The following is a 13,953-nucleotide window of genomic DNA, read 5'->3' as shown; positions in this document are numbered from 1 at the left end:
TTTAAAATGTAGAAGGAATTGGGCAATGTGAATGGGAATGCGTCCCATCCTGTGTGTGTGTATATATATTCCCTGAAGAGAACTAGGGAAGCAACATGCTTTGCCAAGCAGAAGTTTCCACTGTATGCATGTATGTATTTTCTCAATTCTCAAAATTTTTTCTTTGTTTGTTCTATACTGGGATATATTGTAGAGTCAATATATAGCTTACTGCCTGAAAATAACATGCTTGTGTCAAAGCATACTAGTGAAATCTTAAGCATTTGGCACTGTCCTTTTTAATTTATTTTTTATTTCATTGATACTAAGTTTGATCTGATGAAACTTTGTTGCATGCTTGTTTTACATAATCTGCAACCTTTGCACTGCTCTACTTGTGTTCTACACACAAGATCCTTGTGGGATCTTGTATTTTGTATATGGATATTTAATATAGTAAACAACTAGTGCTAGCTTGTTTTGGTACGTGCTGGAAAGCACTGTGAGCCAGATAACTGAGGAGTAGATCGTAGCAGTGGAGATAATGGACTAACCAAGACTGTGATTTGCCATAGTAGGACAGTGCTAAGTAATGCAGATAGAGAAGATTGAAATTCCATGTAAGAAAAAAATTTTATAGAAAAGATGTGGAGTCTGGCAGATGTCACTGGAGATGCTCAAAATCCAACTGGACGTGGACCTGAGCAACCTGCCAGTTGACCCTGCTTTGAGTGGAGGGACTCTGCTATACGATACCCTTTCCAACCTCAACTGTTCTGTGATTCTGTGAAATCAGTGTGATCTGGGAATCTCTTTTGAGGAGACCGTCTGTTCCGTATGAAATTTTTGACCCTTTTTCTCCAAAGAATTTATTATTATTTTTTAATATGGTTGTCCAGCTGTAGGATTAAAACCCAGGTGGTGTGATATTTTTAATTTCAGTCTTGTCTGACTATGTCTGAGATATGAAGTCATTAAAAGCAGTCTTTTGAGCTTTAGGAAAAGATGCAGGCATAGGGTTGAATGTTCAGTTTTCCAGAACAACACTATGTTTCTCTGCAATTACATAATTAACAAACTGTACGTGCAGGCAACCTTTCTGGTAAAAAGGAAATACCTGGTTTGTGGATACACCTGGATCCCTTAAACCTGGATAATACTTAAAAAGTATGGATTTATTGCCCAAACATGAGGAAGTCTCTTTTATGGTATCACACAGCAAATCCTAAAGAACAGTCTGCTCCTCTGTTACAGTATATATGCCTTATTAGTTAATAAGAAAGCTTTTTTGCATAATGTGACTTTGTTATGTGCAAGAGTGCTTCTGTGGTAGGTTGCTTAAAGAAGTAGTCCTACCTCAAATTCTGAAGAGATGTTTTGTTTTAGTGTTCACAGTATCTTTATATCATAACCTAAAATACTGTTGTACTGCAGGCATTTGAGTTGTTTAGCTGCATTTATTGTGTATTTCCATTAATGAATACTTTATATAGCAGTAAGCCCATAATTATGGTGTCATTATTACTAGCAAGTAATAGCCTTTATCTTAAAAGATTTCTAGCAATTCTCCTTCCTTGATCCAGAATACTTATAGCAGGTTTCTCAGGCTTGGTCTTTCAAACTTACATTCTTCATTTTCGACTCATCCTTCTGTAGAAACATGCCTCCCGGCAAAAGCAGGGCTTTGTTCAGTGTAATCTTCTTGTTCTTGGGACATGCAGGTGAGGAGTTCCACATTTTCAACAGAGTGTGTAATTAAGTCCTTTTCTTTGTCACATCACAGTGATTAACACCAGACCAGATAAAACATGGATAGCCAAATATCTCCAGTAGTGATTGAAAGCAAGTACCTAAGGCAAGACAGACATGTAGGAAACTTCTTCCTAGGTATTCATCTGACTACCAACTCCGAGTATGAGATGTACTGTTTTTTTTCTAAACATTCTGCCTCATATATTAAGTGTACTGTGCTCATTTGAGGATGGTGAATGTGATTTGGCTAGTACCATGTACAGTTTTGTAGATCTCTGTGTTACTGCCTCTGCAGTTTTCTTTATCCTCAGTTGAAGAAGTGTCAAACTTCATTGTTAGCCTTTGGTTGGTAGCGATTTCATGCTTCCAGTTGCCTCTTTTGGTCTGCCCTGTTACCTTGGCATTACTTTACTCCTGTGCCTGTGTCTGTCAGGAGAGACAGAAAATGTCTGAGTTCGGTCAACTGAATTGAGCTTTTTGCATACACAAGTCAAAGGAATTTCCCAGTAATTTCTGCACGAATTGGATCTTCACTTTTTGAGACAAACATCTACTTATTTACCAAAATACATTCAAAGTTGTAGGAGAAAATAATGTTTGCTTTCATTTTGATAAGTGACTTTTTAGAGTTCTCTCTGGGGCAACTGCCCTTTTTTCTCTGAGAAAGTAGTTTCTCTAGCAACTATTTTATTCTGCTTTCTGGGAACCATAGCCATTGGTCAGGTTAAATCTACTTCCACGTTGCTAAATTCTGCACTGAAGACTGGATAGGTGGATGGGGAGCTCTCAGATGCTGCTTGTTCACTCCTCATGCCCTGTCATGCATGGTTTTTATTCATGAGTAACTGTGTTTTAAAATTTCTGTGTTAAATTAAAATAAAGATGTCTTCTAAGATTTAGAGTACTTTTCAAAGTCCTGCTCACAACTTGCATTGATTAAAAAAACAAAATCCAACAGCACAACTGCCCTGGGGTCTTAGCTGCTGTACGTTACCACAGTACGTTCACAATCTTGTTTTCAAACTTCCTGGAGTTCAGATGGGTTTTAGTTTCCATTATCTGTCTGGCATTTAGTTACTGCTTAAGTTTCTAATGCATTTAAAAAACCCAAAAGATGTTTTAATCTCAGACTGGTTTAGTTTCCCATCTGAAATTTATTGTCGTTTAAGCCCCCTTGGGAGTGTAGGAGTTACTTATGAGCAACAAGAAATTATTTTCTACATTTTAAAGAGTTAATTGTGGAATCATTGGTCTGAAAACAGGAATAGTACTTGTGCTAATTCAGAAACAGTTTAGAAAAAGAAATCTGGAGACTTAAAGCATAGTCACTGTTTGTGTGTGTGAGAGAATGAATGAATGCATTAATTCCTACCAGTCATGTACCCAATACAGATTACTGTTCCCTGTCTGACAGCATAGAAGAGTATTTGGAAAGCATCCAGTGTTCAGAGCAAGCAGTGAAGTTTGCAAGCTAGTCCTATGCAAACCTTCATTTCCTTATGACTTAATACTGTACTTTATTAAAAAAAAAAATTTAAGTGCTTGGAAGCAACAGTGGTTGTGGCAAGGAGGCAGAGATTGCCATGTCTCTATTTAAAAGCATTCAATAGCTGTGAATATATCAGGAAAACAATTCTCAAGCATATCTGATGAAAGACTAATGGAAGTATTTATCCAGATATTGCCTAAAATACAGAAGTTAGCTTGTTCTTGTGAGACAGTTTCTTGTTGCCGACCTTTGAATCAGTGATGTAGATTCAGCTCAGATAGATTAGGCGCTAGAGGCTAGTTAAAGTATGGGCACAGGTTTTACAGTTGTCAAATTATGTGCCATTTTGGGATATTTGAATGTGTTCAGCTCTGACAGCTTTGGTGGTTTTGTTGTCTTATTGTGTCTGGCCAACTTTTCTGAAATGAAGTTTAGAGCATTGCAAAGAAATGCATTTTAACCAATCACTTTTTCTACGCAAGTTACGCTCTGTTCTCTTTTTCTGGAAATTTTCCAGTTTTTGCAGTACTTGTTTATAAACTACTTCCAAAAGTTATGTCTTGTGCTTAAATAATTAAATTCTTGTTTTGAACAGCATCTTTTGTCCTCAAGAAAATACAGAAGAAGCCTTACTGTTGCTGCTTATTAGTGAATCTATGGTAGGTAAAATAGAGTGAATGTGCATGTGCTGTATTTGTGTGTTTTCCTTGTTTTTGGTTTTGTTTTTTTTAAATGAAAACAAAACTTTTTTTGTCATGTCTTACTTTGACTTGTGTTTTATCCTCTGTTAGGAAAGCAGGCAGCTACTTCTGAAACTCAAGCTTCTGTTCCTCTGAGCCAGCAAGATGAGGTCTGCAAGTGTTACGAATAGGAGGTTTTTTCCTTTAGAGTAGCTGAACCTAGCCTCCTAACCATAGGCAGGTGAACATAAAGCCAGGTCTTTCATTTGGCATCACTTATCAGTATGAACCACTGTTACTCCAGCTGGTTGCCATTCAGGCAGACTCAAAAAGTAAGTTATTTTTGTTGTAAAAACAAATTCAAGACTACTAGTTGAACATAATAAACAGAGCTGGCAATTATTCTCCATTATGCATTAAACCTCAGATGTCACTCAAATTTGTAAATTTTTAATGATACTGGCATTCAGCCTTTGCTACTTGATTATTATTTTTTTATGTTCTCGTTTCCTCGATAGGTGATTCCTTTCAATGGCCTACTTGTGCCTTTTACCAGCCTTTCATGTTTTACTAGTCATCTATCAGCTGCCATGTACTAACATTCTCATACCAGCTCACTTATATGTGCTCAAATCGCAGAAATAAAAAGCTGAAGCTGGAATTTTTACTGTTTTTCTAATTCGGGGGGGTGGAACCTCTGGAATCTCAGGCATCATATAGTAGTCTGTCTCACCACACATCAGTGAGAATTAGACTTCTAAGTTCTATGGGTGATTAAAATGCTTTCATGCTCTGGCATAATTGCTGTTTTTATACAGTTAAATAGGATCAGAACATTTTAGTGAACATTGTCCTATTTGAACTACTTTAAAGTGGCAAACATGCTCATTGTAGTGCAAACTACTTCCCCCATTCCTAGCGATCTGCCCTGCAATGTTCATGACAATCTGTCACCAGAAAACTAGACTGAGCACATAATTCCATATATCACGTGTTGATTTTGCTCTAGTATGTACTTACCACTGAAAGGCACTGCCTGTGCCTCTGTAAGATGCCAGAGCACCACATGGATGGTGGTATACAGAATTCTGGTGTGAACTGTGATCATGGTGTGAAATGGAAGCAGTCCCAGTTCTGCAGGATCTGACTACTGATTGCTGTATTTGCATGTGTACTTCACTGCATATCAGCATTAAGAAGCCAAAAACCAAATTGAAGTACTGCCCTGTTAGGTCTCCTTTCAGGTTACGTCAGCTTTTCCTTTGAGAATTAGATCTGCCTAATTATATCAAATGCTTGTCATTGTAGAGCATATACACCTAGCAAGCTTTCAATATTTTTTTTATTTAGAAGTAATTATTGCAGGTTATCTGAGGCAAAAGAGTTTCTTTTGGGGGAGTATAAAATCTTTCATGATTGACTTTTGCTAAGCCATTTGTTCAAATTAGTTTTGGAGGGGGGAAAGGGTAAGATAAGCATAAAAATATTCATCACCACAAACTTATCTGAGAGTTGAGCTCCTACAGCAGCGTGCTAGCTTCCTAGCTGTAGTAGTTACGAAGTACTGTGTGACTTATGATTTTGGAAGTAGTGTTTGGGAAAGAAAGAAAGAACAGTTACAGAAGATCCAGTAATCCTTGGTGTTTTGAGATGGTATGGTGTTACTATAGTAGTATGATCCCTTCCTTGCATTGTCTGTGAATTAATAAAAACACAGCTAAGGTGTCAAGACCTATCCTTCAAGAATTTTCTCAAGTAAATACTGGAAAACAGAGTAAGGGTCTGACATATAAGTAGCATTTTGTGTAAGTCAAGTAAATCGTTGTGTGTGTACAAGCCCTAAATCATATTGCTAGTTTCTGGGGAGTGGTGCACTCTAACATCACAACTTCTTCATATTTCGATTAGATCTAGTGCAACGTATATCCAGAAAATAGAATCTTACTAGTGGATTACAAATGCTACTTTTGCATCACCTTGAGTTCCCTTAGTTTCTGAATTCAGAAAGGGTGCTTTGAGTAAGATTTAAATTGTAGTATTTATGAAAGAAATGCTGTGGGAAAGACAGTTTTGTGCTTTTCAAGTCTTCTAATTCTCTTATAGGTACATTTCAGAGTACAAAATGTCTGTCTTAGCCACATGACTGCTGCTACAGTGTATTGTTATGCATAATGAGGAAAGTCAGCTGCAACTCTGCCATCAAGCTTACTGTAAGATTTCTGTGTATTCTAGCTGTTACACTTGCAAAGTATAGACCAGCCTTTCCTTATCTAGACAGGAATGAGTAGAAAGGTGGGATCTGAAGGACTGACATCTTCACGTTACACTCTGTGTACATGTTGCTGTATGTCAAGTGAGCTGTAGTAACAGAATCACAGAATGACTGAGGTTGGAAGGGACCTCTGGAGGTCATTTTGTCAAACTCCCATGCTCCAGCAGGGCCACCTGGAACAGGCTGCATCTGTGTCCAGACGCCTTTTGAATGTCTCCAAGGAGGGAGACTCCACAACTTCCCTATGCCAGTGCTCAGTCACTCTCTCAGTAATAAAAAGATGTTTCCTGATGTTCAGAAGGAGCTTCCTGTGTTTCAGTTTGTGACTGTTACCTCTGGTCCTGTCACTGGGCACCACTGAAAAGAGCCTGGCTCCCTCTTCTTTGTACCCTCCCATCAGGTATTTGTGTACACATTGATAAGGTTTCTCTATTGGCATTCTCTCCTCCAGACTGAAGAGTCACAGATCTCTTAGCCTTTCATCATAGAAAGGAAAATCCAGTCCCTTATTCATCATACTGGTCATTTGTGGGACTGTCTCCAGTAGCTCCATATCTCTCTTGTGTTGGGGAGCCCAGAACTGGACCCAGTACTCCAGGTGTGACCTCACTAGTGCTGAATAGAGGGGAAGGATTGCTCTTTTCAGTGGTGCCCAGTGACAGGACCAGAGGCAACACTCCTGATCACATAGCCAGGGATACCACTAGCCACCTTTGCAGCAAGGGCACAATGCTGGCTCCTGTTCAACTTGATGTCCACCAGGACCCCCTGGTCCTTTTCTGCCAGGCTGCTTTCCAGCTGGGTGACCCCAAACATATATTGGTGCCTGGATGCAGGACTTCACACTTCCAAGTCTTTTTGTAGAAGCCTTTGATGAGGTTCCTGTCAGCTCAGTCCTCCAGCCTGTTGAGGTCCTTCTGGATGGCAGCACAGCCCTTTGGCGTATCAGTTCCTCCTCCTAGTTCTGTATCATCAGCAAACTTGCTGAGGGTACTCTCTGCCCCATCATCCAGACCATTAATAAAGATTTTGCACAGTGTCAGGCCCAGTATCAATCTCTGGGCTATACTGCTAGCTACTGGCCTCCAACCAGACTTTGTTCCACTGATCACCGCCTTACGTGTTACTCTTAGCTGATGGTAAAATGTCTGGCCATGTTCTTTCTTCCACTTTGGGTGAACTAATTACACTAATGGCATTTGCCTCAGGCTTAAAGTGTGCATAGGGTAAGAGTGGCCAGCTTACACATTGCAGCTTAACTAATTGTCACTTTATTGTGTCTGAGACCATGGCAGTTCTCAAACATTGATCACTTTGAAACACAAAACTAAAGTTTGTACATACATTGTTTTATAATTATGCAGAAAATGATTGTTCAAATATATAAGATATCTTTATAAGATATACTTACAAGGCATCCTCTCCTAAAATACTGCTTTGACGTTGTCAGCCATTTTTTCACAAGAAGTGCTAGTGTATAGGTGGTTCTGTACTTGCAAGGAATTGAGTCAAACAATGATTAAATGTGGAGTTAAAAAGGAAGAAGTTCTTGAAGCTGACTAAATATTTATGCAGTATAGAAAGGAAAGCCAAAGACTTCTTGATCAAAAGAAAGCAAAATGTCTGTTTGGGGAGTGTGTGCGGGGGTGTGTGTTTTCAAACCAAGCTGTGGATTGTTCAGTTGATAAATCCTGAAATGTCTGCATTTTACGCTCCATGTATGTCTTTGAAAATTTCTTTCAGTATTTAATTATTCTGATTTTAAAGATGTATTGAGTATGTTCAGAGCTTAAAATGTTATCCTGTTAAAGCAGAGAAGCAATATTATTAGCTTTTAATGTGTGTCATTCCTCCCCTCTGAAAAAGGGGGAAATAAGCTGCCTATTAAAATTTAGTGGATTTAAGGGGGCCATGCCCTATGTAATTAAAGTAAAAAGAAAAGGAAGGGAAGAAGAGAGAGAAGGATCTTTTAACGTCTAACTTCAAACTACCAGATATATTAGCATTTGTACCAACGCGAATATTAAATGTCAAGAAATCTATAAATAGATAAGATACCAAGATAAGGTATTTCCAGAGGCTTGATGGTATAGTGGGAGAAGTACTGGGTAGTTGAATATAGGTAGTCTTAGCTACTGGGAGACCTGAATTTTATCCTTTGCTCTTTAACAGATTTTCTTTGTGAACATGGTCAATTAATTTAATCCAGTTCTAGCTCAGCTTTCCTCCTTCTTGAAAGGAAAAGTTTACTTAAGGAATTAGGTTTGCAATGTGCCTTTCACAAAACAGGATTGAAAGTACAAAGCCTTATTGCAAACATGGCCTGATTCCAAACCTGTGCTCAGAACCAGGGACAGGTTTTGCTTCTCACTAGTAACTCCTGAAAGTGATTGTGTGGTTATCCTGGGCAGGTTACTACTCACAAGTGAGGGGACAGTGTCATAATGTTATGAAGAGAAAAGAAATTGATTGCCTAATTTTGCAAAAGATGGAATAGAAGATTTGAAGGTCCTTCTTGATATGTTTTATCTGCATACAAAAAATAAATTTTAAAAGATGAATGTACATTATATAAAAGAACCTGTTTGGTTTCTGAGAACTCTTCAGTAATTTTAAATACATTAGAATTAAATTAGAATCAAGTAATTAAAAATAGCTCCATGTAATTAGAATCAAGTAATTAAAAATAGAAGATCCATATAGAAACATAAATCTTTCCACTAATGTATAAAATTGGTGATTCTTGCTATCTATAAATTAGTAGCAGATACTGTCTCTCTGTATCACCTCTGTCAACTGCTGACTGTCAGTCTGAATAGAGTGGTAGGTACCTGAGCAAAAATACAGTTTGGATTGCAATGGATGACTTTGTTTCTTTTTTGTGGTATGTTTCAGGCTAATCGTGACGCTGTACTGAGCAGAATACCAGAACACAAAAATGATCGTATCATCAGTTTGCAAAGTGCATCTGTAGTCTATGATTTACTTACTATAGCCTTGGGAAGAAGAGGCCAATATGAAATGCTCTCAGAGGTTTGTTGATAGTAGTGAATATTCAACTGTGTCTTCATTGCTTATTTCTGTTTATCATGTTAGTTATGGTAGTATGTAAGGGCTGAACAAATATAGGGCACTGCCATTCTGACTACTGTATAAATAAAGTAGGTAGTTTCCACCCCAAAAAGTTTACTGTCTAAATTTATACAAGTGACTTGAGGTGGTTAAGCATCGAAATTGTTTGAGAGGTATGACAAATGTTGAGTGGCACAGCAGTTCACGTGTTTTTCTGGCAGGGAGGCATGCATCTGCTTAAAAGGATACACATTAAATGGATGCAGCAGGAAGGAATGGCAAAAGATAAAAGCTGTTTTGGATATAGGTGATAAATACCTAGAAGAAGGATTTGTGATGTTTTATTTCAAAAGAAAAGTTTCTTTTACATCTCGTAATAATTGGAGTGCTCCAAAGTTGTCTTAGTTTGTAAAATGGCTTTGAAGTTAATAAAACGGAAATGTGTTACTTTTTCAGGTCTGTAGGAAAGTGCTTTCTCTGTCTCAGATGTCTTGTGTTTGATTATACCGCTTGCATGTGTTTTGTTAGTTTGTCTTAACTTCAAGAAATTTTCAGGTATTGTTAATGGTTTTATACTTGAGAAACAACTACAGCTCTTTAGGCACAGCAGATCTTTCTGCTGCTCAAAATAGTGCTCACTCAGCAGCAGGATACTGTTGTGGACCATGATTAATTAATGGCATCGAGGAGGAGTACTTCAGCATGTGTGGTAGGGAGGCATATCCAGAGACTGATTTGCTGAGAAATGGTTTCTCTCTACCATAATAGAGGACACTTATTAAGATAAAAATGAAAAAAGGCCCCGGTTCTTCTCTGGTATATGTTGATAGTCGCCCTTTAGTCTGCATCTCCTGTGATGTTAAGGTCCAAATACAGGTATTCTTCTTGGAAGTACTTCAAAGCTGCAATTTGGGCATACAAATCAGTTTTAATCAGTACAATAGGGAGTCTTTCACAAAACTAAGGAGTATGAAAGCTGATACTGGACTGTCACCCTACAACACAATCTAATCAGGTGTATTTACATTTACTTGCCACTACAGATGCGATCACCTTCATGGAGTTCTAGGCGGTTGCATCAAAGCTGCAAGAGATGAGTTTCTATGTATTTTAGTGTACAACTTTTTGAAGGATAGACATTGACAAGTATTGTGTTTATAAAACAAAAACAAACCCAAAAATAAACAAACAAAACCAAAAGAAAACCACCCTCAAACCCCAAACAAACCCCGAAAAACTAAATGCAACCTAACCTGAAAAGGTATCTCTCATTTCTTTTTTCTGGCAACCTTTCATTTTTATATACTAGCCTAGCAACTAGGCAGGGGTACTGTTAGCCCTAGGTTACAACTCTGATTCTTTTATCTTGTCTGTGGTGTCGTGGTACTTTTTAATTTTTGTCTTTTTTGTTTTTTCAAATGTTAAACCACCATTATATTAATGGGAACATCAGAGGTTCCTGGGATTGCTCCACTGTCTCCTTCGGGAGACTTTGGGTAGTATTTATATCACAATAGATGCAGCTTGCTTGCAATTCTTCTTGCCCTTCTTAATTGAAGTTTTTTGGCTTCACCAAGAAAGCTAGAGATACCTGTGGTGTTAGCCATGTATCTTGAAGTGTAGGACATTACTCTGAAGGGTAGGAGGAAGGTCTTACAGTCCCTTCATGGGGAGAAGAGCATAAAGCTTGCTTCCTTCACTGCTCGTGTGATTGGTTTAACCCATGTAGGTGACAGACAAGTACCACTGCCTGGTTCTTTTCCTGCTGTGTTTTGAGCACTGATAAAGTTCTAACTAATGGAAGATGTTTTAACTCGACTTAGATTTTGGATTTCAGTGCCTTTTAGAAGTTGCTTGTGCTGGTGGTGATCTTGGTAACAGACAAAAGCAGACCCATGAGTACGTGGAAAGCTAAAGAGCCTCCATGTTTGACCAGCTCCTTAGTTCAGGCTTTTTAACCACTGCCTTGGGCTTTTATACCAGAATTCTACACAAGACTTGTTTTAAGGTCTTTTCTTGTTCTTTTTTTAATCTGGGTGTGGCATCTTTGTAGTCCTATTCCATCAGAATTTTATGTATATTCTTTTGAAATGTTTTCTTTGAAAACCAGAAAATAATTCCTACATGTTTGAAAAATACTTTTCAATAGAGAACCATTAAAAATATTTATTATATGTCCATGAAGTGACTATTCTGAACATGGGAAAAAATCATCTTATGAAGACCTGATGTAATAGACAATACTTCTAGCATACAGATGCTGCAGATGTACAACTGCAGCAGGCGCTTATCAGGAAATGGTTAAAACATCTCATTTGTTCTAGGTCTTGTCACCCAAAGCACAACAGAAAACACAGACTTTAAGAAGCTCTTGGAGTTTAGTGAGTGGTTAGAGGATATCTGCCTTCAAATCCTGCAGCCCACAGTTTAAAACTTGTTATAACTTAGTATACTTTTATATATACATAAAAATATACATAAAATATACTTATGTATGATATATACAGTAATACTCAGTACACTAAGTATACAGTAAACACCAATTCAGAAGTGTAAAAATATTCTGTTCAGTTATGTAACAGGCATGTAATTTTTTGCCAGCTTTGATCTCTGTGAGCTAATTATGGTTGTTCTTGTGGAGCTGCTGTACCTTCAAGTCAGAAAGCACCATTATTCTAACTGTGGAAATGGTATTCACCCACCAATTCCCATATCTCGTTATCATCTTCTGGTTTAGCTATAGCTGATTACTTACAGAAGGAGTTAGGTGTGGTATAAAAACATTAAATGAACAAAAATCTTCCTCATCCTTGTTAAACTATTCTAATGCCGAGTCATATTCTTAATTGAAAAGGTCTCATTTCTTTATGGAGTTTGTATACCATGGGCTTTTTGACTAGATCAAAGAATTTTCTACTGTTATAATTGTCTCCTATACAAAAGTACTCTGACTGTCGTCAAGTTGGTTTTTAAGCTTCATAGGATATGACAGAATGAGCTTATCGATGTCCTACTAGAAGAGATGTTTTCCAGAACATAAATTTTTCTAGATACTCATCTTTCAACTCTCTGAATTCAGGCATATTCTTTCTGGGAGGAGGCCATATTGCTAAGCAACAAAATTCAGCAATGCATTCAACATTACCTGTCCATATAGTGATCTGTGATATTTTTTTTTCCTTTACAAGGCAATAGCAACAGTTGCATTTCTCCCTTTCAGGAGAGTGAGTGTGCTGAATGTGTTTTCCATTAGTTAAGTAAATTGCCATTATCCTGAACATTATGTTAACTTGCAGTTTTCCAAGTTACCAATTACTTGGTTCAGAAGAACCCAGTTCATGAGCTGTTCATGGTGTTGTGTATGTCACATACGCATATATGTTATATATACCCCTCGCCCGCACATGCTAACCACCAATTTTGTGACCTTACGAAGGAAAAAAAAAAAATCATGTAACTTGTCATATTTCATACTAAATGAATAGAACTTGAAGTCAAGGAGAAAGAATGGTAAATAGATCGTTAGTACATTGAAACTCAAGCCTTTTAGAATAAACCCAAATTGTGTCCTGTTTCCCTAAAAAACTAAAGTATCAACTTCTCCAGCTTCCATATTTTCTGCCAATTAGAAATGGCAATTGATTTTTAATTAAGCAAGGCCTGTGAAATAAGATTTTTATTTTTCTAATTGTGAATGAGTACCTCTATAATTAATGCACATGCATACATATATAAATATGTGAAAATGGGAGAAGAAAGTATGAAAGCAGCTATAATATAGCTAAGTTAGCTATATCATATATTAGATATAATATATAATTTTAATATATTTGTTTTTATTATATATCTCTTTATATATAAATGTCTATAATATGTATTATATATTGGTGAAATATAGCAAATATAACTAAGAAGTTATAAAGATATTTTAGTATTAAGTTTCCACGCACCATTTGTTTGTGTGAATCTCTGGGATTATACAGCTGCTGTAGGTCAGAGTTCTGGAAGAAGTGCTGAAATTACTTAAATCATATGTAAAACACTGGTATAAAAACAGGTAGAGTGAGTTGTATTTAAAAGTGTATTTGAAAAGATAAGCCTGAATTAATTCTCCTTTATTTAGAGGCATTCAGGTTAGCACCATTGCTGTACCATTCGTGAGGGGGGTGAGGAGGGAGAGGGATTTAGCGACTTTCTGCCAAGTTCATGGAGGGAGGTGAAGTGTGCCTTACCTAGGTGTCAGGTACCCAACATAATAGAAGATATCATCTGTAACTTATTTGTTTCTTGCTGTGATCTTTTTCCCTCCACTGTGGGAAAGGAAGTCCAATGGGAAAATAAATCCTGTGTTGGTTTTCTTAATAGAGATTTAATTAACTTACTACACAAACAATCTGATGAGGACCTTCTAACAGCAGTATTAGAAAAAAATTGTTTTTAAAAGCTTCATTCCTCTAATCATGTAATAAAAATTTTATTTACTAATAGTCTTTATAGTAGACATTGTGTACTAGGAAAAAATTCTAGCATACATGACTTACATGTAGCAAATAATGCACTTGTATTTGTTTTGTTTCATCCTCAGTGGTGTTTGCTTCAGATTCTGATAAAGTGTGGGAACACGCTACACACCTGGCTGTGCTTTCTGTAATGTTAAGGCTGAGTTTGAATGTGAAAAATAATTCATGGTATTACAGTTTAGCGTATAC

At 37.2% G+C, this 13,953-nt stretch overlaps 1 protein-coding gene across 5 annotated transcripts in view; it reads left to right on the top strand.

Moving 5' to 3' along the window:
* TTC7B (tetratricopeptide repeat domain 7B) overlaps positions 1-13,953 on the top strand; it is a 148,140-nt gene that overhangs the window by 56,153 nt on the left and 78,034 nt on the right. For all 5 annotated transcript variants that reach the window (XM_064460561.1, XM_064460564.1, XM_064460558.1 and 2 more), the window contains 2 exons: positions 3,816-3,879; positions 9,068-9,205. In XM_064460561.1, the coding sequence (XP_064316631.1) occupies positions 3,816-3,879; positions 9,068-9,205 (202 nt within the window). The remainder of the gene's footprint in view (positions 1-3,815; positions 3,880-9,067; positions 9,206-13,953) is intronic.

Source organism: Phalacrocorax carbo, chromosome 9 (genome assembly GCF_963921805.1).
Source record: "Phalacrocorax carbo chromosome 9, bPhaCar2.1, whole genome shotgun sequence".
In the NCBI taxonomy this organism is placed as follows: domain Eukaryota; kingdom Metazoa; phylum Chordata; class Aves; order Suliformes; family Phalacrocoracidae; genus Phalacrocorax; species Phalacrocorax carbo.
The sequence above is the reverse complement of the archived record's forward strand: the minus strand, read 5'-3'. Positions and strand labels throughout refer to the sequence as shown.